Here is a 26,154-nt window from a genome sequence, read left to right as displayed (position 1 = left end):
TAGTACAAGTATCATATTCTACAAATATGTAGCTAAAATTCAAACAGATTAGATAGACATCTGTTTCTTCTAAAATGTATATAACAGTCGATGGATACAATGTAAGAGAGGCAACTTTTCAATGTTCTTCTAAAGTAATTAACTTGAGAGAGAATCGGTCAGTTTTTCTTCTTCCTTGATACGCCTCCAATGTATTCTTTTTTCTACGTAAACTTATGAATTGTTTAAATCGGTTTATGTATTGTCATGTGCACAATGGATTTCCTATTTGTTATTTACCGGCATTTTTTTAGCAATTTCTGTCAAATCTTACATTATGAGTCATGTTATAGTGTTATTTATGTATTCACGATTGTTTTTGTTGGCACATTGTAGATACCTCAAATACATAGACGTATAAAAATAAGCTTGTTGTAAGTGATTGATTTAGAAAAAAATGGCGCTGAACGATAGAAATCAGATTCGTTGAACTCAATATACGACCCACTATGTAAACCTTGCATAATTTAGCTTTAAATTAAATCGCATAGGCTTTTGATGACTAACTAATGATAAAGTTATTACAGTTACATGAGTATTGATATTTAAATTTTTATTTATATTTTCTTGTATATTTTCTTTTTATCTTGTGTCTTTAAAATTAAATAAAAGTAAGTACAAATATTGATTCTCATTTAAAAAAAAAACAACAACAAAAAACAGCAACAACAAATAACAAAAGAAAACTAAATAACATTTAATATAAATTATATCAAATTTGTAATAGGAAGTTCATAAGTTAAAGGAAAAGTTTGCCCGCCCCAAACAATTAATGTAATGTTTTCTTGTGAAATGGGTGGCATTTTACTATTGAATCATGGCTTATTTTGGATAAAAGCCGATAATGTCATCCATAGAACTTGTTAAATATCCCGCAGCACAGCCGACGAGTTATTAGACAATTCAAGAGTTGACAATATCGACAAACATCCCGGCAGTCATGTCTTATTTATTTTATTGTACTGAAAACCACTCAACTACAATACAAATTACTTAAACAACTAAAGAAAACTCCACAAAGGAATTTCAACTTCATGACTTCCCGATTTCAGCTTACGAATACACGATTTCAACTTCATAAAATTGAAATCGTAATTTTGTGAAGTTGAAATCGTGAATCCGTAAAGTTGAAATCGTGAATTGACGTAGTTGAATTTATGAAGTTGAAAGCGTAAATTCGCCAAGTCGACATCGTGAACTCATGAAGTTGAAATTGGGAATTTATGAATTTATGAAGTTGAAATCGTGGATTTATGAAGTTGAAATCGGGAATTAATCAGCCTGAAATCTTGAATTCGTGAATTCCGTATGTTGCAAACGTAAAATCACGAAGGTTAAATTTTGAATTCATAAAGTAAAAATCGGGAATTCATGAAGTACGAAAGACCGGTGAGGGACATTTCAACTTCATAAATTCTCGAGATTTCATCCTCATGAATACCCGGTTTCAACTTCACGAATACACGATTTAGATTTCATGAATTCACGATTTTAACTCATGAATTCACGATTTAAGCTTCACAATTTCAACTTCATGAATTCATGATTTCAACCTCACAAATTCACGATTTCAACTTCAAAAACTTACGATTTCAGCTTCACGAATTCTCGATTTCACCTTCATAAAATTGAAATCGTGAATTCGTGAAGTTGAAATCGTAAATTCAAGAAGTGGAATTCATGAAGTTGAAATCGTAATTCATGAATTCGTGAAGTAGAAATCGATATTCATGACGCTATTGTCTAGAATTCGTGAATTCCGTATTTGAAAACTTGATTTCACGAAGGTAAAAGATGAAATCGTGAAATCATGAAATCGAAATGGCCCTACCGGTCTTTCGTGCGTATGACACCGTAATGCTGTATAATAATTACTTCTGACGTATCATCATTGTTGACGTCTTAAGGTGAAGAAGTCGTGCCTTATGAAACCATATGCACCAACCATTGTCTAAAATGGAAATAGTTGTAATACCTTCACAAAATGATAAACCAAAGCGTGTCTAGTCATGGCTGTCTTCAAGCCAATCACTTTAATGATGATAAAACAAACAAGTATATGTTCTTAAAGGGACTCCACTGAGGTTTTTTTGACATAATCGGACTAATAATTTTTTTCCAGATAAATGTACTATTTGATGTAGGTTTAGACAACTAATTTTGTGCAAAATATCAGATCATTCACGCACTTCATTTTTCCTGAATAATTATTCAAATTGTAAAAAAATGACCCAAAATGAAAAGCATTTCAAAACTTTTCACTCCAATCGGCCTAAGAAAAGCATAAAAATACGATTTTCAATTTATTTTAAATTATATTTCTGAACTATCTTTGCATATATTTCTGTTTAAAGTGCACCAGCTCATTTATGTAAGAAATTCAAATGTTATGTTTTTGGACTTTTAAACCTCAGTGGAGTCCTTTTAATATGCTCCTCCATTTATTGAATAAAGTTATGCTCTTATCGCCCCTCAGAGTTTGTTTGCGTGCCTGTCTGGCCGTCTGAATAACACTCATATATTTTTTATTTGCAGCTGGTCACCCGTACCGGCAATTGACACTTAACCAAGATTTGAAGGTAAGCATTTAATGTAGGGAAACTTATATTAGTACATGGTTCTCCTTAACGTCCTGTACGGCCATATTTGTCAGTAGGTGCACGGCTCGAAAATTTGAAAATGTGAGCGGCAGCCATCTGGATTCAAATTTTAACAAACAACATTTATTTTAAGATCCCCCGAAAGCATACAGAGCTGATTTCTATACTCTATTATTTGAATAGAAATAAATGTATGTCTGTCTTGATTGTGGTATCTCGTTGAGTAGGTTTGGCATTTTACAGAGACCCATTAAATGTAAACACTCTGAAGCTGTGCAGAAAACTACATTACCGCTACAGGTTAGGTCGGCGGGGATAAGTACATTTCAACATCCGTTCTCTATAGTTTTATCGAGGCCCGAGCGGTAGCGGAAAAAAACTGAAGGGACCAGAAAACTCCTTTGGCCGATCTAGTACGCCCAGCGCCTGAGATAATTATATGTTGTTACGGACAATGGCAGCCTTTGAACGACAAATATCAGCGTACAATATCCCGGATCGAATTTGTACACGGTATTCCCGAGTACTTAAACGTTTTCCACTATATCAGACCTGACAAAAGGAATCTATTGGTCTTTGACGATTTAATGACTGAAGCTAAATGCAACCAGAGGATTGCGGATCTCTTCACCAAGGGTAGTCATCACAGAATCATAAACATTGACGCAAAATTTATTCTCGCATGGAAAGTAATGTAGAGATGGCGCATTGTATAAGCATTATATCGTATTGGTCAATAATCCTATAGATAGACAGAAAGTTGAGACGTTGGCGAGAAGAATTTATCCCTCATCCAATGCCATTTTTATTAAACGCTTCCAAAACGCAACTTCTAGATCGCACGGCTATTTGGTTGTAGACTTAAAATCGTGTACCCCGGAACAGGACCGTTTGCGCGAAAATGTATTCGAGATAGAATGTCGGGCTACTAAAAAGAGAAAACTAACAGACGAAAACGCGTATTTCGGTGAGGGTAACCCGACTATCATGGTGATTATGGTGTAGATGGTGATAATTATGATGATTATAATGAGGTGAATGATAAAAAGCATGTAGAGATTGGTCATTAGAGACAATCTTTCTTTATGGGGCCTCCTGGTAAGCGCATAAAAGTAGAGCTAAAAAGAAACATAAACGTCATGGTATATGGGACAGAAAATCTCAGAAGCCTTTAAGAAGAACAATTTAAAAATTGGTTAAAAATTACGTAGATTAAGATTACTCTTTCGACAAAGATTATGCTCACGCTGCTAACCATGAATTGCCACATTTGAGAAAAAAGTTGAGATGAAATTATGCCAAGTTTTTGGATTGACTTTAACTCATTACAAGAGGACCCTACGCAGCAACGAATTCTCCAGTCCGCAAAGAAATTTAGACATCAACACGACATGACAATCGCAGAATCTATCCGGCAAGCCGTTAAACTTAGACAATTCCTATCATGGCCTTCTCATGACATCAAGGAGATGAATAAAATAATGACATTGAAAATCAGGACACCTGGTGGGAAATTGTAAGAATGATCTTTGCTCTTTTACTTTCAAAACACAAGGTGGGCTCTAAAGAAGTCTACGATCAAAACATGCGTCAAAACATGGGTACCCTATACACCCGACCCAGAAAAATTGAATCAGTATTTTAAGGATTTGACAGGCGGTTACGTTACACCCGATCATTATTGGTAGTGGTAATTCACGTAGAAAGCTCAAAACAATTGAAGCAAAACCCAATTAAGCGGAAGAAAATTAAAAAAAAAACGGAAGAGAAGTTCCACAATTCATATAATCTATAATGATAAAGCTGGTTTTAAGTATTCAAATTCTCTCTTTTCAATTTATAAAAGAAGTTTGAAAACAGTTTGCAAAAATACTCACATATTATTAAAATAATGTATGATGCGCAACACACATAGCTCTTCATTGTCTTTACATGATGAATTATAGTTGCATGTGCAGATCTAGCATTTAAAAGAATCATGCACTGAAAGTCCAGACCATACCCCGAACTTTTGAAAAAGTAAAATGAAATGCTTCTTCCTTATGCTGGGGATGTAGATAACTCTGCAAATTCTTGTTCGTATATTTATAATAATGAAGTATACACATACTTAATGGGGATAGAATAAATAGACAGAGAAAAAAAGGATATGGGTACAAAAGAAAACAACAGCAATTTAACACCACTTAAAAGCCTTAGAAGTATTATTCTCTATTATATTATTATAGTATTATACCGCAGTGAATCATATTTAATGGCTTACTAGCCTATATGAATAGGCTCAGATATAAAAATAATCTCAAAAAAGAACAGCATTATTCCACTTCTGCTTATTTTATTGTAGCGCGGAGAAAAAAGACGCACAAAAACAGGATGACGTCAGTCGCTCAACAAATACGCAAACGCTGCGCATACGAAAGTAATTCAAGTTTATAGGTGTAACTTTCATTTATCACAGTAAAGTAATTATATTTTAATACAGAAATATGCCATAAAGCTACCCTTAAACTTAAATAGGGTCTAAAGTCATCAGCATATTTGTTTACAGTTACTTATTAGATCTATGCATAGAAGTAAAAATTGCAGTTTTCAAGCGATAACTGTGATCTAACGATTGCTATGTTTTACTAGACACACATATAAACAACATGTTATCACTAACATGAATGTGTCTCGAATAGGACAGCTTAATGCAGGGAGAACTAACTGTATAAATGTCAGTTTTTAACCGGATTATTGATATATATTCTTCTTTTTTTGCTCTCGTGTTATAAACATACTTGTCTATGATATATTGGGCAACAATCAATGCAGGATATAATAATTACCAAGAAGGCAAGAAGATAGTTCCTTTTGATATTGTCATTGATTGCTTAAACCGTGAGTACATAATTCCTATTGATATTATTATTGAATGGTAAAACCGTGAGTAAATAGTTCCTATTTATGTTGTAATTGAATGGTAAAACCGTGAGTAAATACTTCCTATTTATGTTGTAATTGAATGGTAAAGCCGTGAGTAGATAGTTCCTATTTAATTTGTTTTTGATTGGTAAACCGTCAGTTGATAGTTCCTATAAATATTGTTATTGATTGGTAACCCGTAAGTAGATAGTCCCTATTAATACTGTTATTGATTGGTATAACCGTCAGTAGATAGTTCCTAAACATATAGTTCCTATTGATATTGTTGATGGATTGGTCACCGTGAGTAGATAGTTCATATTGATTTCTTATGGATTGGTAAACCGTGAGAAGACAGTTCTTATTAATATTGTTATTGATTGGTAAAACTGTGAGTAGATAGTTCCTATTGATATTGTTATTGATTTAGTAAAACCATGGACATTTTCTTTCCTCTGCACCATTATTCATTATGCTGGTCAACTATCACCTTCCGGCCCTTCTCTGTCGTGTATTGATCTCTAAATATTTGGCATAAGAAACAATATATTAAAACATAATAAGAACCTTGGTGAACGCTTAAATTAATTTCTTTAGAAAGCTAGCATTTCCTGGTTGGCATTAATATGTACAATGAACAGGTGATAAATAAAAAGTCCTTATTTAGATAAAGATAAAAGCAAGGCATATGTTTTTTGTATGCTTTTATTCTCAAACCGTTCTTTCAATCATTTTCTGAGATGCTTTTTCAAGAAAGAAGACTTCAAACCTTTATTTAAAAAGCGATTTTCAAATCGCCCCTAAAACAGTTAATCTTTTGTTACCTTCCAAAGACAATCCCGCAGCTTTTATGCTGATATTTTTGTAACAACTTTATTTAGAGACGTTTAATGCAAGGGGGCCATTATGTACACATGTATTATATCATGTAACATATCTTTGATTCGTTTTAGCTGCTTATCTTTTATCAAATTTAGTGAATAATTTTGATCAATAATAAATTGCTGAAATCACCGACCAAATTAACGCATTATTCCAAAATCCCATTTTGTCAAAGCGTATATGCGACAAACGATGAGGAAACACAACTCGCACATTGGAATTGCTTACTCGTCAAGAAAATCATTTTTGAATCCCTTGTCATAATTCAACTAATATTGGACGACAACAATCAAACATCATGCGAAAAATGAAGACAAATGAAGACAATTGACACTTTTATCCAATCAAACTTGATACTAAAAGTTCCTAGGTAATTTATAAAATTGGAGGATGCATACATATTATGAACTCGATGTATGCGTTGCTTTAAACCAGGACATGCAAATAACTGGCAAACCAAATAGCAAAAACCATTCGAGTAGTATAACCAGAAGAACTGTTACGATAAAGCAAGCAAGATTCACGGGAAAACCAAGACAATAGTAAAAGTAACAAGGCAAGCTAGTATTGCCAGAATACGTGCCATTTTGACAAAAACCAAGAAACGCAACCTGACTTCATTTTATGATTTTATGTTACTCCATGCTTTACATATGATAAAATATTAAACGATGAATGACAAGCAACGTATCCTTGGTAACAAAAGACTAGTCGTCTTCGCCCCTTATCCGACAGGAATGATGTCACGACCCCGCCACTGATAGCAGAGAAAAATCAGCAAAAAAAATGTACGAAGTATTAGCAAATGAAAAGATTAATGACACAAAATACAATGAAGCTTTTGGTTTGTTTTATAATCTCTCAGCCGTCAGAATTTTGAGCATTTATAGTAAAAATAGATTAACTTCACTGATATGGTCTTAAAACACATTTGAAACGTTGATAATGTTAATTTTACAAATTCGGCACACGTAGCAAGATTCATGGAAATGTCCTGCTGTATCAAGGTGAATTTCCTTGTTCTTGGATCACTGATAAATCACGATATTTGAGGTGACAGGAACCCTTAAAAGATTTAACAAAACGCAGCAAAGCAAGAAAGAAAACATATACACGATAACACTTAAACAAGTTTAAATATGAATTTGCTTCTTCGTAACGCCTTTTCTGTTGGTGGGCGGTAAGGGAAAACATGTACGAATTATTTACAAAACTATTTGCAAGCTTTCTTTCGGCGACAAGAAATAGACGCACGATTTTCGCGTACTTTTATACAGATAAGTTTGTCTGAATACTTACCCTTATTAACCAACCCCATTTAAACAAGCGCTTAAAAACAGATAATACTTTAAAAGTAAGAAATCCAAATTAAATTTTTAACATACCCAAATTTTTTGAATCTTTAACATTTTCAATTTATTAAGACTTGAACAGATAACAGGTTTTTTTTGAAAATAAATTGAGTACATAATCTTCATTATTTCATGTATTTAGGTAAATGGAGACATTTCAACTGACCAAATTCTAGCTGAAACTAATAATAAAGGTATGTATGAAACTTATGTTCATTTTTAATGTGTATATATTAGATTTAAACTAATAAAAATATCTCAATATGTTATTTAAGTACATTAGAAATAGGCTTGCACAAAACGCAACCGTATACATAACATGGTAATGATAAGAACTTTATTGTTATATCAATTATTTGATAAAAAGTAATAGTATCTCACTGATGAGACAAAGACATTAAGCACTATGTATAGAAAAAAAGTAAAACGCAATATCTACAAACATTGTTTTCCACCCAAGGAAACAATTAATCTATCTGACGAATATTCAAGCACTTGCACAGTTGTTCCTTGAATAAAAATTTCAATTGATATAGCTTCAACATTCTGATCAATTTTAGAGTATGTCGGCGACCTTGAATTCGAGTTGATGGAGCTTGATATGATTGTAGATAAAAGTGTCAAGACGCCTTCAAGGTAGGACTGCAAAATTTATTCTTTACAATACACACACAAACGAAGTAGGAATGAACATTTAAGTCACCCTGTCGGTCGGTCCAATTAATCTTTTCCGGACGATAAATAGAGTTTTAGATGAGCTATTATATTAAGAATTGGTATATTGCAACCTGATATGAAGAACAAGATTGGAAGTACTTTTGAATCCCCGCCCCCGTGTTCACAAAGATCTTTATCAGGATCAAAGGATCCTGCTTTGGTCCTGATTTTATTGTCATTGTTTTATAAACCTTTAACTTATCGTATTTTGCTAGAAATAAATGGTACATGTTTGAATTGTAAAAGAAATGCTGATTTGCAAAGTAACCAACCTATTTTAGGATAAAATGAAAGAAAAACATAACAAATAAAAAATAATCGGATAAAAATAAGGACCAATTTTAGAATCAAGATCAATATTTGGATCAACTATTTAATGCCCATATCTTTCCAAAATAGCAATATATTAATTCTTTAATTTCCTGATCCTTCAATATTTGGGAATATTTTATTAACTTGGGGCCTGGGGTCAAGGGAACTTTAACTAAAATATAAAAAATGGTTTCAGGAAAAAAAAAGAGCCAGGAATGACATAATGTAATCAAACCTTGTTTATAGGAAGCTTGTATGAGTTCAATGTCAAAGTCACGGTTACTCAAATAGAAAATCAATTACTGGACAATAACTAAAGACTGAAATAAGATTTTAGTATTTAAACTTGGTATAAATCATTCCTATGTAAAAACCAAGTTTGGGATAGCTTTTGTATCCCTTGGTTCAAGATCAAGGTCGTTGTGTTCTTAAAAATTGGAAAATGGTTTCCGAACAATATTTATAGTAAGGAAAGAGATTTTGTAATCAACTTGAAATAAAGAAAAAAAACTATATATGAGGTCCCGCACTGGGAATTGTTTTAAATTCCCAGCAGGTTCAAGGTCAAAGAACTGTTACTCAAATAGAAATTGGGTTTCCCGGACAAAAACGTCGAGGAAGGAATGATGCATTGTTATAAAACAAAAAAGCAAATCTATGTAGAAAAACTTAACTTTGGATTGCTTTTTTTTTGCTTTTGGACCCCTAGGTCTAACGTCACTGGTGGTTTCTTTCCAGTTCTTTTTACAGAGATAATGGTTAACAGATGTTTATACTCTTTTAACAAAGCAAATTGTTGTTATTATTATTGTTTACTTTTCAAAAAAAGTACATGTGCCGGGTTTGGATATAAATCACCTTAGGTGATAGCTCTTGTTTATATTACGTATTTTGTTGTTTCTTTTTCTGTCTGGATTTAAAAGTAAACATCGCCGTTGTTAAATCACAATTTTATCGGAGTTAATAGGCGATTGGCTTTAAAGGCTGTGTATGACCGAAAGTAGCCTCAGAAAATAATTTATAGAAATGAAGCGGTGAATTTATTTTAAAATACATTTACATTTATCGTACCATTAAATATATGACTATTACCAAGTTTCAAGTACAAAAAAAGGCAATAACATCGATATCGGTCAGAATGAGTATGGTGATAATGACTTTATTGTGTTGGTGGTAGTTGCATAGCAACCTATTTATAAATTTTAATACACATTATTTAAATGTTGAAATATGCTTGCACAATATTTGCACTAAATATATCAACACAATAATGTATACAATTCATTTGCCAAACTAATAAAAAAATTGATATTTGTATTACCTTCTAGCTCGCAAAGTTTCCGTGCAAATATTAACAAACACAAAACAAGACGTTGGCCGTTAGAAATACACTATAACATTGGCGACAAAATAAGTAAGTTTGTTTACGTTTTATTGTCCTAATTTATCACTTATGATATACAGAGATGTTAATGGGCATGTTATGTTTATTCATTACAACGAAAGTATCCGAATTAAAACCTCTTGATGTCATTTTTCATAAATCATTTTTTTCGTAGTGTAAATCTGAAATTGTTAAAGTAAAATATTAACCATGTTACGAAAAAAGCAGTTTATGTACGAATGTGTATACAAACCTTCTTTTTTACATTTGCAATACCTCGTTGGCATACAATCTTAACCTCTTACATGAATAACCGTTAGATAAACCAGGGAATTATCCGTGTATTTCGCACTTATTTTAGCACATACAATTTATTCTACATCTTAAACATACAAATACAAAATGCTACCTTTACTGTCTGTAGATAATTTCTCAAGTTTTATGCTATTTATAAACTGTTACTATATCATTCTTAGGTCAATATTCAAATGTCAAAATCTTTGTTTTGTAGTAAACTTTTGTTATAAAAACTATATGACACACTGAATGAAACTAATGAATTGTAGCTGATTAGGGCATCTCCCTCTTTTTAGTTTTTTTAGATACTGAGTTTTTATAACATTGCTCTTTTGTCCCGTGGAAGTAAACTTATTAAAATGGTTAATTCTTCTTTAATCGGTGCTATGAGTTCAAGTTACCTTAAGCCCCAAACCTTTTCCTATGAAAAAGCACAATTAATTAAGGACTTCAATTTTGCTTTGATTTTTCGTTATTCAATCAAACTTAATGTTTCGCTTTCAAAATAAATAATCTGAATTATACTGACTTTTTGCATAAAGGTTGATAACAACCCTTAAGTCTTGCACTTTCTTTATTTTAATGACCGATGACATCATCTAAAAATTCAAACACTATCTAAATTGTATCCAAAGTATTTAACCGAATGAGTGTGCTTTCGTATTTTGAACTTTGATACAAGTAAATCCTGTTTTCCCGAAATGTAGCGCGCACTCGTCCACTTAAAACACCAATTATTTGTTAACAAATGCTTAATTAGAAATTTGCATTTACTAAATACTTGAAAGCATACAAGTAATTGTTTGATTACATTCAAAAGTTGCTTTTTTCTTCAATATTATATAACATTATATTTTGTTGAATGCAAAAATAAGTGACTGGTTTAAATTGCACCATAATTTAAGTTAATATTTGTAGCTATTGTTGCGCTTTTTACTTTAATATTAAAACTTTAATTTCTACGTCCGTTTCAACAAAAGTATCCTAGTATCATAATCATAATCCATTTATAGGCGCAAAAATGACGTTTACTTACATTTGTATTGTCGATTGCTGTCACCTTGCGCGTTGCCCATTTTATAATACTTTCGAGAACTATAAACACAAACCATCGCTAGTAGATCTTAAACAAGTAGACTATAATTGTCATCTTTTATTCTAACACTCCACGTGGTTTTGTCACTATAGACAAAGAAGGAAAAAAGCCGGTGTTAAACTGCCAATAAACACTGGTAAGGGACTACTTGTATATGCGGGTGTTATGTTTTCTCCCTCGATTATATAGTTTACAAGGCATTTAAAGCAACAATATAAAGCATTTTATTGATATTTTCAGTTCTTATAATGTTTTCTTTTCATACAATACCGAAATAATATCTCACATACAGTAACGGCACATATTTGATTCATATCAGTAAATAAATATTTTGACAAAACGGCGCCAATCCGTAAGCAGCGTAATGAAGTCATCCTAAGTAAACAACTCATTCATAAACAAGCTGACGTTATTTCATACACACAAGAATAAAAACACAATACGACGTAAGTTTTTATTGTTAAAAACTTGATAAAATCATGTTTTTTTATCTCATTATTTCTTTTGTTTAATAATTTCTTTATCTTCGCAACAGTAGGGTGGGGAAATCGAACAGCGTTATACGAAAATCGGCACCGGAAGTTATTTCCGCTTGAAAAATAACATTAGTGATCTTCCTTATTTTATCGTGTTAGAATCGAAATATCATCGGCCTGAGAGGTGTATATCGGCTATTTAACACCGGTTTAGTCGTTTTAATGCGACAAAATTAACCACTCAGGCCTACGGCCTTCGTGGTCAATTCCTACGCATCAAAACTCCAAACCGGTGTTAAATAGCCGATATACACCTCTCAGGCCGATGTTATTTCTTAAATAAAGTCTGCTTTGTATCAATTTAGTTTTCTGTCAATAATCGAACGCAAAAAGCTTAGTTTCTATGTCGAATTTCGGGAAATAAATTGTATGTCATATTTAATGTAACTTATTAATTGAACATACATAAAGTACTTTTTCTGAATATGGGGCTTTAAAACAGCAGAGTCAAAAGTGTTCTGAAACCCGATGCTACATTGGAGACTGGTGAACGAGTGCTAGATATATGTTTTTATTGCTGTCTATTGATTGTAGCTAGCTGAATTATTTTTATTGTTTTACCATTGTAAAATTAAAGACAACCAATGTTTTTCTTCAATCTGGCACATTGTCATACTGTATCTCAAATGTTTGTAATGGATATGCATTATGTCTGTAGTTTGTATACTTATTTGTTTTTAATTCAGGTGAAGTACAAAAGAATGCGATCCTAAAGGCAATTCTTGTTTGGCAGCGGTACTCATGTCTCAGTTTCTCTGAAGACAAGCAGGCGTACGACAGAATAGAGTTCGAGCTTGCAAAAGATAACATGTACATATAAAGTTTTACATGCATTTAGTATTTCTGGCCTAGTTTCACTACTATTATTTTGGTTCAATACTTTCTAAGTCATTGCTTACATTAATAAATATATTCTTTTAATACAAATATACAATTGTTCGCTCGCTCGCAGGCAGTATTTTGTCATTTCTTGTTATTTATGAATCATTTGATGCTTTAAACCGACATTGCATTTTCAACATTGCATGGTATATTGCCTTCATTCCACCAGTCTTAAGTGTAGTGCAATCCTCATAAACGCCATCTTAGAAATATTTGTGCGTCACTAGTGACAATAATCATTCAATTTTTAAAAAAAAATCAGTCATTTTAATATATTTATCATGGCTGATCACTGAATGTTAAATAGAGAAAGTAAGAATCCCTAAAGAAAGCCCAACACGTCATACTTGAAAATGTTGCAGGCTCGGTTTGATTGAGCCTGTTCATGGACGGTACTGTCAAGTGCAAACTACCAATAACAAACTGATATTTATTTGAATTCAGTTGATGTTATCTGATTAAATGTGTAAAATATACATTTTTCAAATAGGTGCACGTCATACGTTGGAAGGAAGCAAGGATCGCAGACTATTAGCCTTGGGGAAACCTGCTTTGAGGTATTCTGTTACTTACTTTAAAATAAATAAAAAATGTAATAAAAATAAACATTGCTTTTAATGAATGTTAAGTAGTTAAAATAACAAAGGTTCAATGATCATTCAATTGAATAAGTATTCATTTTTAATCATATAAGATTACTTCATACATGTGTATATGATTGCATGGACAGATAAAACCATGTTGCTCCTTTAACAAATAAATGCATATGCCTTACAGTATTTCTTGTCGGTGTAATGAACCTACCGTAAACTGTTATAATTTTATATTTGTTTTAAAAAAAACAAAATGTTACCAGATCAACGATTCTGATAATATATAAAGACGTTGTTTCAACTGCAACATTCAAAAATTGTTTTTAGATCAAAAAGGGAACATAAATGTGTCCTAAAAATATATCATGTCATTTTTTGATTTAGTCTATGTAAATTAAAGAATATCTGCTTGAATGATAAGCGCATTTTGTCTTCCATACTAAGATTGCGGCGCAGTGTCACCTTTACTCTCACAAACTTTGAGAACAGCCGCATACTGGGTGTTGCATTTTCTTTAGTAAAACAGCAAAAGATTCCCGCGCGTTAGATGTCGCAATTTGTCTCGCATACTTACAAATACAGCCGCACAATGTGTGCCATATTTCCCTTACAAAGTGAGATAGTTACCCGCGTAGTGAGTACCTCATTTCTTTTGCAAAATCAAGCATGATATCTGCTTAAAAAGAACTGCACATTCACTTTTTAAGTGAGAAATATAGTCATACCGTGAGAGTTTCAATTGTCATTTGCAATCAGAGATAGATAGCAGGATAGCGAGTGATCAAGATTGCCGCGCAGTAAATACCGTCATTTCTCTAGCGAACTGAAATAAATAACCACGCATTGAAAGTCGTTAATTTCTTGCAACAGGAGAAAGATAGACGTGCATTGAGTGCAATATTTTTTCGTGCTCTGATAAAAGTGCCGCGCGGAAGATGTCGCATTTCTCATGCTTACGGAGAAATATAGCCGGATGATGGGTGCTATTTATTCATATGCAAACTAAGAAAGACAGTGGACTTTTCTATCGTAAACAGCAAAAGATAGCTGCATGCGCAGTAAGTGCCGCATTTCATCTTGTATGATCAGAGAGATAATCGCGCAGTGTTTGCCCTATTTTCTACAGTAAATAGCAAAATATCGTTCCGCCATGAGTGCTGCCTTTTCTCTACTATACTGAGTAAGATTGCCGCGTTGTGTTTTATTGACATGTAAAGCCGTAATATCAACACTCCTAAATGTTGAATTATTCATGTATATGGTATAGAGGTGTATTTATCACAGATAGCATTTTTGAAATTCATGCATGCCATTTAATTTATAATCAAATGTTTATAAAATGTAAGTGAATGGAATACTTTGTCAAAATACACGCTGCAAACTTAAGGAACTGATTCTTGTTACGACAACTGTTATGTTACTATATAGGCTTTATTTTAAATGAGTTCAGTATTTGTTTCCTGAATAACTCAGTAGGAAGAGCGCAGGAATCATAATCTCGATGTCGTGGGTTCGATACCTACTCATGCCACTATCGGTTTTTAATAATTTTGTTTATATTTTTTCATGTACATTCATCATCTTTCAAGAAAGTTTTTTTCATGTTTATTCATCTTCTTTCAAGACAATTCTTTTCATGTTCATTCTGGAAAATTCTTTCTCTAAGTAGTTTAGTATTCTAGATTGTTCATTGATAGTATATTTATGATAAATGTTTGTACTTCGAGGTGTGTGCTAATTTATGATATTGGGTGGTGTTGATATACTGATTGTGTGCTTTTGTACTGCTAACATAGAAATATATAAGTTTGGATTCTGTAATTCTGTGTGGGAAGCATTTTGGACATATTGTATTTATTTTGTTGTGGACATTGGTAATTGATTAAATCTGAGTTGTGTACAATTGAATTTCGAAGTGTGAGTTAAACTTTAGGACATGTGTTGAATTCGAGGTCTTAGATAATAATGAATTAATTTTATTTTCATATTTTTTGGTGTTATTGTAAATAACTGTTTTTTCTTTGATAAAATTGTAAAATTTGTTGCTGCGTTATCTTCTCTGTTTGGCTCCTAACACTACGCAATGTTCCTTTAAAACGAAAAACAACTGGTCTTATGTCAAGAGTTTTGAAACGTTTTGCTAATCGCCGGACTTTATCCAATGTGATAGTGATATGTTTCTAAAAAAAGTGAAACTTATTTTTTTTCACCGGAAAATCAACATTTTTAGTTGGCTTAGACCGACACTCTCACAGTCCCTGCGACCACTATTTTTCATCATAGGCGCAAGAATATGATTTATTGGTATAAATGAAAGTCGGGAAATATTTTTTGTAGCATTTATTAGTCAAGCAGATGCCAATATCATTTATCTCCTCTTATGAATTTAGTAAAAATATAGAAATTATGTTTCAGTAATAGTGAAATACTTAAAGGTTTAACGATGAATACTTTTGACAAAACGTAGCGTTTTATAAAACGGACCCAGTTTAAACAATCTTTATCATTTTTACGCCTGTTTGAAAAACGGGTCGTATTATAGTCTTCCCCTGGCGGACAGTCTTGATAACTTTTTACATGCATAGAGGGATTTCGATTTCAATTTAACTTGGCACAAATAAATTATTGTGAGGCTGCAAAATTAAGGCCCTTGCGAACAAGGCTAAGGTATCACGTAGGGGTCAAAATTCAGATGAAATTATTAAAAATGTGAATTCGGACGATTTCGTCATCATTTATTAGGGGTAGGATAACATTTGCAAGATCAAGGTCACTAGAGATGATAAAATTATAGGATTTTTTCCTGATATTGCCCAGAGAATATTTTCTATATCATATCTATTATGCATACATTTCTGTAAAAAACTTCTGTACCCGGTCATTTTGCGACAATGTTGCCCTTGTTGATAAATTCTAAATTGTTTTGTAATGTTGTAAACAATTATCACCAATAAAAATTATGAACGTATCTTTTGGTATGGCTATCATTTTATGCCCCCAAAATGCGGCATACATTTTATTTTATTTATCCATTTTATTTAGCCCATTGTTTTCTCGTTTAGGCACACGCATTTTTTTACTTGGGGATGGCACTTGCGTGTCACATTGAAGGTTCCATGATAACCGCCATATGAACACATCTGCGGATGTTTCAAAATTCAATGTAAAATGTTGTATTCTGCTTAAGCCGGTGCTAGGGGCGTGGACGGTAGTTTGCACTTGACAGTACTATCCAGGAACAGGCTCAATCAAACCGGGCCTGCAACATTTTCAATTTTGTTGTGTCGGGTTTTCTTTAGGGATTCTTATTTTCTCTATTTTATCCAGTTATCACACTGTCCGTTTTCCGGTTATCTTGCCCGGGATTCGTCTTCAAAAGGTATTGGGTGATTTCAGTGAAACTTCACAATATTGTTTGTCATCATGCTTAGTTGTGCATCTTGTTTTTTCCGCTTGATTTGTTTGGTTATGGTCCCTTAATTGTAAATTTTTGAGTAAAATAAGCTTGTCCGCGCTTCATAACCATAACCGATAGGGAGATTTCAGTTAAATTTCATAGGAGTGTTTGTCACCAAGCCAATTTGTGCATACTCTCTTGATGTTCTGCTTGATTTTTATGGCAGTTATGGCCCCTTAGTGTTCAATTTTGGAATACAATAAGCTTGTCCACGCTACATCTCCAAAATTGTTGAAGGGATTTCAGTGAAACTTCACAGGATTGTTTGTCCACCATATCTAGTGGTGCATAGTAACGTAACTTGTTTTACCGTTTGATTTTTTGGACACAGTTACGGTCCATTTATGGTTAATTTTCGAGTAAAATAAACTTGTCCGCGCTTCATCACCAAATCTTTTGGAGGATTTCATTGAATTTCACAGGATTGTTTGTCACCAAGCCTACTTGTGCATAGTTTCTTGATTTTTTGCTTGAATATTTTTTTCATGGTTATGGCCCCTTGATGGTCTACTTTCGTGTAAAATAACCTTGTCCACGCTACATCTCCAAAACCACTAGGTGGATTTCAATTACACTTCACAGTATTGTCACTATGCTAAGTTATGCATAGTGTCCTTAATTATTTTTGGCACAGTTATAGACAATTAATGGTCATTTATGAGTGAGTAATACGCTTTTCCGCCTTAACGGTCAGTTTACAAGCTTGTCCACGCTTCATTTCCTATAGCTGGGGAATGGGGAAATTTCAGTGAATGTTCACAGTATTTCCCGCCTTTGTGTGCATAGTATCTTAATTTTCAACTTGAATCGTTTGGGCACAGTTATGAACTATATGGTCAATTTACGGGTTTAGTAAGATTGTAAGCGCTTCATCTGTTAGGCCACTGGGGGAGGGGGTGGAGAGTTCAGTGAAATTTTCTGTCACTAAGTCTAGTTTTGAATAGTATCTTTATTTTTCAGTTGATTAACTTTGTCCACCCTCCATCTCCAAAACCAATTGGGAAATTTCAGTGAACATTTATAAAATTGTTTGCATGTAGTCATGATTTTTAAGCCTAGTTGTGCATTGTGCCATGATTTTGTTCATGAATTATTTTCGCATAGTTATGGGCTCGTATGATGATTTTGTTTAGTAAAATTTGTTGAGACTATTTCTCCTACAACTTCTTATGGAATTTCAATGATATTTATCAAAAGCGGTCGGGCGTATATAACCGTATTGTGGTATATCTTGCGTATTTTTATGCCAAGCTTCCTTTCGGGGGCATAAGTCACTTTTCAGTGACAACTCTCTTGTTTTAATCTGCACAGCATTTTAGGCAAATTTTTACTCATTGTTGTTCATCGCCTATTACTGATACGTTTAAATAAATTATATGCTTGTCGGTAAAATAAACCTTTTTGGAACAATTGTCACAGACGCCTAGGGGTCAGATCATGCCCCCAAAGTGATACGCTCCTGTTAACACTCTATTAGAGATATTGTAATGTTTAAACACCAAAAGGACATCTGTTTCAACGAAAAAACTGAATTTCAAACAATTTATATAATTATATATTTATGCAAAATAGAAAATACCGTATACCAAGTCAAGAAAGTAAAGATTGCAGACACCAAAATGTAAACAGAACAACTAACACGCGACCTTAGCCTAGCATATGTTTGCGCTCTTGTTTCGCTTGTTGATCCGGGACCCAACACTATAATTCTCTCACGACTAAACTTGTATCAAAATCGTTACTTTCTGGAGACCCAATATGACCGCCAATTTTAAATATGTATATTGTACATTATATAGAAAAGGAAATAAGGGAAACAACACCCTGTGCATCTTGGTTATAGTTTTATAACTAGTTAAATGTCTTTTAAACGAGCGCTTGCAGACAGCTGACGATAGTATGCTCGAGGATACGAAAGCATGTACACCGTTTTTGTACCGGCTTGGCAGAGCCAGGAACTCTTCTCGTATTACTTGGTCAGAACGCAAAATTTAATTTCGATTTAAATTAAATGTTGATTTTCATACAAAATTGTTGGAATTGTTGAAAAGTAGCACTGTCACAAATGTATTTAAATTGTGGGAGTCACTAGTAAACACTGGCATCAAATGTTACTTAATTAGTATAATGTTATTGTAAATGTAAGTAAATTTTTGAAGTGAACATTGTTTAATGTTCAGTAATACAAATGTATCACATGTGCTTATAAGATACATTTCTATGATAATAAAATATTCATTTCAGACAGAGATAATTGTTCATGAAATAGGACATGCCTTGGGATTCTACCATGAACATAACCGTTGGGATAGGGATGACTACATTAAAATACACTATGAAAATATTGAACCCGGAAAAAAACAAAATTTTCAGAAACGAAAAAATACAGTTTTCGACACTAATTATGATTATATGAGTATTATGCACTACGGACAATATGTAAGTTTTAACGTTTCATTGCAATTCATTCTTTATAATTGAAACAAACATATACAATACATGAATGAAATATTCATGCTACGTTTGATTCGTTTTATTTAAATGCTGCCTTTTGTTGTTGTTGTTGTTTTTCAGTGAAAACACTTTTTGATTTTTTATTCATGATAAAAAATAATCAAGTTTGTTGTTGGAAATACCGTTTAAAAATAATCAATTGTATTTTGTTCGTTATAGAGGATTCAAACAAGAAAACCCTGTTTAACACCCCCTTTTTAACACCAAACAAAAAATGAAGTCAGAAGCATGTTTAATGATAAGTAAATTACTTTCTAAATGTTTTAAATGTTTATATTTTTAAGTGAATACATGGCTTAAAGGATAGTTATATAAAGTCAGGAACTCATTACTTATCCTCATCATTTATAATCATATTTTGAATGCACGATGACGTTCTTAATGTGATTATAAATGATAATCTGTGTTCCCTTTTAAAATGTAATACACTAATTGTAATAATGTCTATTTCTAGGTAATATAAAATGTTATTGCTTTTCTGAGAATTTTTAATTTAATTATCAAACACATCTGTTTTCAGTTTTTCTCAAAGAATAAATCAGCAAATCTTATCACAATAGAAACAACGAATGATACTTTTCAATCTAAAATAGGACAGGCCAAACATCCGAGTTTTCAAGATTATAAAACTTTGAATGCCATGTATAAATGTGCAGGTAAGTATGTGCAGTTTTTACTAAATATAATGTCATCTCCTTTTCTGAAATATAAATCAATCTGGCATTTATACAAAGTTATGTATTTATACGAACAAAGGAGAGAAAAATGTTTTCATTAACTACTTAAACGTTGTATACATATAAACATGTACATTTATGCACTCTTTTTAACTGACCAACATTTTTGTTTTTAGATATGTACCATAATTGGTATTGATTGGTTTTTCATTTTACATTAATCAGCCGTCCAATGCGTTGAATTGCTAACTACTTGTATAACGGTTTGTTTCATGTCCTTTGCGTGATTCACTCATAAACACTTGCCAATACAATGACCATATTGTACAATGGACAACAAACCTGATATTCGAGAGATATTAAAATTTGCATTATGTGTGATATAGCTGTTACGCATGAGTATATAGAATTATGCGGCATATATTATCGTGAGTTTATTTCAAAGCGCACAATTTTACGAGGATTAAAACTGTTAAAGCTCGGACATTGTCACTTAAAGATGACCTTGTTTATTCCATTAGAGGCACCTGAAGTGTAAATGCATTCTTTACTGAATTGTATCATGTTTGTACATGAAGTGAGAAAGGTTTAAACTGACTTGTCCGTTTAACCTTAAAACACAGCTAAGGACTATAATACTGACACATATAAACATGGATGTCTATTGGTAAATCTAAACTCATATGTGATTCATAAAAAATGTCCATAAAAAATTTCCATTTTGAGATTGAGACGGTACGAGTAAGTTTGTTATTTCTGTATAAAAAATATTAGTAAAAACGTGAATTATATTATATTTACTCGTAGTTCCGTGCGCTAAAATTGAATGTCCTAAAGCTGGGTTTCTTGGAAAAAATTGCAAGTGTTACTGTAAAGGATATTCCGATGACACACCAGTTAGACGTTGCTTTCAAAAAGGTATTATATAAATCATTACTTATTTGAGAAAGAAACCATAACAATGATAAAGAATTATTGGTAGCCCCGTTATGGTATATATTTTAGTGAAAACCTTTACAAGCTTTTGTCGAATATCTGTATTATTAAAACGTTACCGAGGGAAGAGCTAAGACAAAAAATAAATGTAAATAAGAGTGATCAATTCTCACCACTTCATAGATAAATACAAACTTCACTGTAACTGTTCATCACAACAATTAACTACGTGAATTTATATGCATTTCAGGGGAGTGTCCCAGACAAATTCATAATAAATACTTGTTTGACGTTCTGGAAAAAGATAAAAGCACCCAAGTCAGTAAATACCGTACATCGTTTCCTGACAAGACAGTTTTACATATTTATTCAACCAACTGGAAATGTGCACCAGTTTCTAAGTTAAGATGTGAAGATGGTGAATGGAAAACAAAGAAAAGATCAATCACAGAATGTTCAGTTACACTCAGTAAGATTTCTTTTAATAAATTTGAAAATGGTAGCCTTCTGAAATGCCAACAGTAAAATATTATTCCTTTATAATACATATTGGCATAATTCAAGTCAAGTATTGCTCGAAACGTCGGTAAAAGACAAAAAACACAGTGTTTTTTTTTTTGTTTTTTTTAAACTAAAAATTTGATGAAAGATGTATGTTCAGTGGTAAATTTCAGCTATATAAACATTTCCATATTTAAATCAATGATTTTAAACTATTTGACAAATTTAACCACTCTGATATAAAGAATTTATATAAATTTGCAAACAGATTGTTAAAAGTCCAATAGGAGCAATGAATAAAGTGTAAAATCAATTTTTCTTGTATCTGTTTTTTCGTGCTTTTTTACGTCACGACAACACATTATATCCGGTATGTCATATGGCAACTTTCCGGCTTTACTTGTTGAGAAAGACCTTGGGTGCACTTCCATGAATTGATTTTTACGGGCTAGTGGTTTGAGGTCAGTTTGAATTACATGTTTGTCAAAAGTACAAAAAATGGGGATGTATAAGTGTTTGTATGGACACGCCTTTCTCTGAAGGAAAGATTAAGCGGAGTCTATCTTTCTATTCAACACTTAATCAGCTTGATTGCAATATTTTAACACAAAAGCATATGACACGAAATCATAGTCATTTAAACATTGAATTCTTTGACTGAAACACGCTACTGATTATGCAAGCAGTAAAATTCCGTTGTGAAACAACAAAAATGTAAAACTGTTTTAACACATGATTATATTCGAGCAACAACATTTTAAAAAGCATCAGTTTCCACCAGTTCCATTTAACTTTGCTCTAGTTTTAAAATATGCAATAAATACATTGTCAACAAAAACAACAATTTTTTAACTAAATCTAAAAACTTGATATTTTTTATTAACATATGCCAATGGATTTTAGATTTCAGCAAGTCAAGCATCATCTTTTGAGTAGTATTTTTATTCTGGTAATTCTATATATGTATGAATTATGAAACACTAGACATTATCATGAGAGGGCACTAGAGATTATTGTGCCCCTTAACACTTTGCCTCTCACACGTTGTTTCTTCTTCAAAACCAAATTAATCTTAAAACAAGGCACTGTGCATTATTATGCCCCTTAAAATTTCCCTTCTTTTTCCCTTCTTTTTTACATAAATTGTCACTTTACATAACTATTCTGACCCATAATTTGCACAAATGAGTTACTGGCAACTTTTGTTTGATTTTGCGACTACATTCTTCGTCGAAATACTCTCCTCCTTCACGGCCTAGAAGCCTATGTCCCCGGGATGTGTCTGGGTCAAAGATTAAAACAATATAATTTGGCTTTAAAGTCGCGGGAAGTTTGAAACCACTTAGATCGAGATCCCAGAGTTGGCAAATATTCTCTAAGCCAACGCTTCCAGAAATAACGTAGGAGTTCCTGGACATACTGCCAACGCTTTTTAACATTATGATGACCGTTGTCTATCGGGAGCTAACTGTTCACCAAGCCGGCCAGTCAAGAAGTGATTGGGTGTAAACACAGTGTTACCCTTTGAGCTTGAATCTGATACGTGTTAGGTCTGCTCTCAATTTAGTTTTCAGTTCCAACGACAGAATTTACTAATTCTACATCTGTGATGTTCACGTTACCCGAAATCGCATATATTACTTTCTAAGTTCATCATAGCTAAAATATGGTGCAATTGGTGGAATGAATTTCCCCTCAATATTTTTTTCAATTTACAGAGTCTTTCACGATTGCATGTTTATCAAGGTTCTTGTACAGATATTTGAGTTCGTTAACACAACCGACACAATTTGTCCCATTATCGAATAAAATAACACTTTGCACACCTCTGCGGCTAATAAATCTGTTTAAGGGTTTGAGAAAAGAATAAGTGTCCAAACTATATTTTTATTTCAAGATGCACAGCCCTGTTAAAGATTTTAAACACAAAGATAAAGCTTAAGTCTCGTTTTCCATGACCTTGTTTTGAAATGATTGGACCGGCGTAGTCCACAGCAATTCTTGTAAATGCTCGCAAAGATTGTCCAAAGCGTTCAACTGACAATGCGCCCATAATCTATTTTGAACTTTGTGCCTTGTTACGATTGCATTTAGCACTCTGATTTTCACAATTTCTTATTTCTTTAAGGGCTCATATATAACCCAATATATACCAAAAAATTTGGCCAATGTCAAATTCGTCCAACCGTGAAATGTATTTTCATGACAATTATAAACTATAAACTTTGTCACCCAATGCGATATTCGTACTAAACGTTTAAATAACTATCAATTGAATTGATATTGGGGAAAGGCATGTGGATTTTCGGAATGGCTATCTAAATCCACAGAAGTATTCAATTAAATTCCTGTAGAAATGAGACTATAACCATAATGATGTCACTACATCATGCTTTTAAATCACTTTTTGCATTTAGTTTCCCATCTGTGTTTTTTGATTATCAAATGCAATTTCATGGTAATTTTTCAATTCACTATTATTTTCATTCCATGGCACTGGAACCTGGTATCTATTTCTTTCTACATCATAAACTATTTCACTTTTGATCATTTTTATTATGTTCCCGTCAGAAATAGCCATGCTGTTTCTACCTCTCAATTTTTTCCAATTCCCAAAAATCTCTTTATAGTCTCATTTATAACATCATTTTTATTCTCAGAGTCTATGAGAAATGTAAATAATGTATTTCGTCTTCCTTGATTGGTACCGGCCCGACACATATCCGACCTGGCTGAGGGTGACCCTTCCTGTCCACTAACTTCATTCAATGATATGTTTATCTCGAAATAATCTATTCCGATTTAAAGATCAACTTTTTGGCTTTGTCTTATTGATGTATTTCCTTGAAATGCTACCACCGATCACAATACAATGCCCAGTCAACTGTTCACAAATTCCAAGTTACTTTTGTGTTGTATGGGTTTCCATGTTAATTTCAGTGTTTCTGTCTGCCTAGCTTAAAAGATTCACACACAATGTGTCAAGATTTACATATTGTCCATTCAAATTGTTCCCTTCTACAGTCTCATACTCTGAACTTATTCCAAATTATTTCGCAACATCCTGGTTGAAATATGACTTTCCATTTTATTTAGTTTCGCCCATTGTTTTCTCGTTTAGGGCAAACGCATTCGTTTACTTGGGAACCAAATGCCGCTTTTCATGGAATGACACTACTGTGTTACATTGAAGGTTCCATGATAACTGCCGTATGAAAACATCTGCGGATGTTTCTAGATTCAAAATTTCACCATTTTTGTGTTTAAATGTTGAATTCTGCTTAAGTCGGTGCTAGGGGCGTGGACGGTAACTTGCACTTTCCAGTACCGTCCATGAACAGGCTCAATCAAGCCGAGTCTGCAACATTTTACAATTTTGCCGTGTCGGGCTTTTTTTAGGGATTCTGTTTTTTTGTTTTAGTTCTTCCATCGTCAAATAATGCGCAAATTGGATTTTCTCGACCATTGACATACAAAATCACTGGCACTGTAAGAAGTGCTACATAAACACTGTGTGAACATGTATTTGTATAAACTTGACTTGTGAATGTCAAACCTTTCGTATTATATTGACTGTGAAATGTAATTTTTGATTTTCGTGTGACCTAAACAATATAGCTTCAGGATTTAAATATGGCTGGTGCAACAGTCTGTGAAATTTTTCAATTTTCTTGCTTTTTACATATTCTTCAAGAATAATTGTCCTCTAGACAGGGAAAACATAAGTTTAAAGATTTTGCTTTCTCCCATCTATCTTTTACTGAAAGTTCTTCAATTGCTTTACAATCCCATGTTTCATGTTGCATGTGACAGATATAACACTCCTTCTTTTTACAGAAGAACGACCTTTGATCCTTACGTTTTTTCCAACTTTTCATAAAGACCAATTTTTTTTCCATTGCTACTGTTTAGAATTCTGCCTCCTTCAATATCCGTTCATTTAATTTCTCTACCGATTCTGTTTGCTTTCTTTTAGTAAATATCCATTTTGATATCTTAACAATCATTGATTCAGGGTACAATTTCAACAACTGTGATAACCCACTTTGTATGTCTTCAGCATTGTTTCTTTAATATTGACGATGGCTACATCCAGTTAGACTTCAAATTGTTTTTTGTTCTTGACGTTCTCATATCCAATTGGTCGAAATTGTTTTATCTCGTCTTAAAATTAATTCACAATTCTTCATTTTCCTCCAAATTTTCTTCCAAGTCTCTTTTTTGCTTTTTCATTAGCAATTTCACTATGACGAAGGACGTTTTTAACAGTTTTCATGAAGATGTCCGAAGTCTGAGATATTTTTATATTAAGCATATAGTATATTCGGAATGATCCCTAAAATAGCGTAAAGGTTAGAATCACCAATACGTCATACTTCATAAAAACAATTATGCTTGAAAAGAATTTCCTTGTTTGCAATAATTTATGCACAACATGTTATTCCAAATATACATGCACGTTAGTACTAAAAACT

At 32.8% G+C, this 26,154-nt stretch overlaps 1 protein-coding gene across 1 annotated transcript in view; it reads left to right on the top strand.

Annotated features, from left to right (window-relative positions):
- LOC132751247 (uncharacterized) overlaps positions 1 to 26,154 on the top strand; it is a 103,641-nt gene that overhangs the window by 60,155 nt on the left and 17,332 nt on the right. The window contains exons 4-13 of the mRNA XM_060741405.1: positions 2,575 to 2,618; positions 7,920 to 7,971; positions 8,338 to 8,413; positions 10,135 to 10,220; positions 12,806 to 12,929; positions 13,492 to 13,558; positions 19,296 to 19,490; positions 20,086 to 20,221; positions 21,050 to 21,160; positions 21,429 to 21,647. Of these exons, the coding sequence (XP_060597388.1) occupies positions 2,575 to 2,618; positions 7,920 to 7,971; positions 8,338 to 8,413; positions 10,135 to 10,220; positions 12,806 to 12,929; positions 13,492 to 13,558; positions 19,296 to 19,490; positions 20,086 to 20,221; positions 21,050 to 21,160; positions 21,429 to 21,647 (1,110 nt within the window). The remainder of the gene's footprint in view (positions 1 to 2,574; positions 2,619 to 7,919; positions 7,972 to 8,337; positions 8,414 to 10,134; positions 10,221 to 12,805; positions 12,930 to 13,491; positions 13,559 to 19,295; positions 19,491 to 20,085; positions 20,222 to 21,049; positions 21,161 to 21,428; positions 21,648 to 26,154) is intronic.

The sequence above is a fragment of the Ruditapes philippinarum genome, unplaced genomic scaffold, assembly GCF_026571515.1.
Source record: "Ruditapes philippinarum isolate M1 unplaced genomic scaffold, ASM2657151v2 ctg4142_1_1_1_1, whole genome shotgun sequence".
Classification (NCBI taxonomy): Eukaryota; Metazoa; Mollusca; class Bivalvia; order Venerida; family Veneridae; genus Ruditapes; species Ruditapes philippinarum.
Note: the sequence above shows the minus strand (reverse complement) of the source record. Positions and strands in the feature narration are given on the sequence as shown.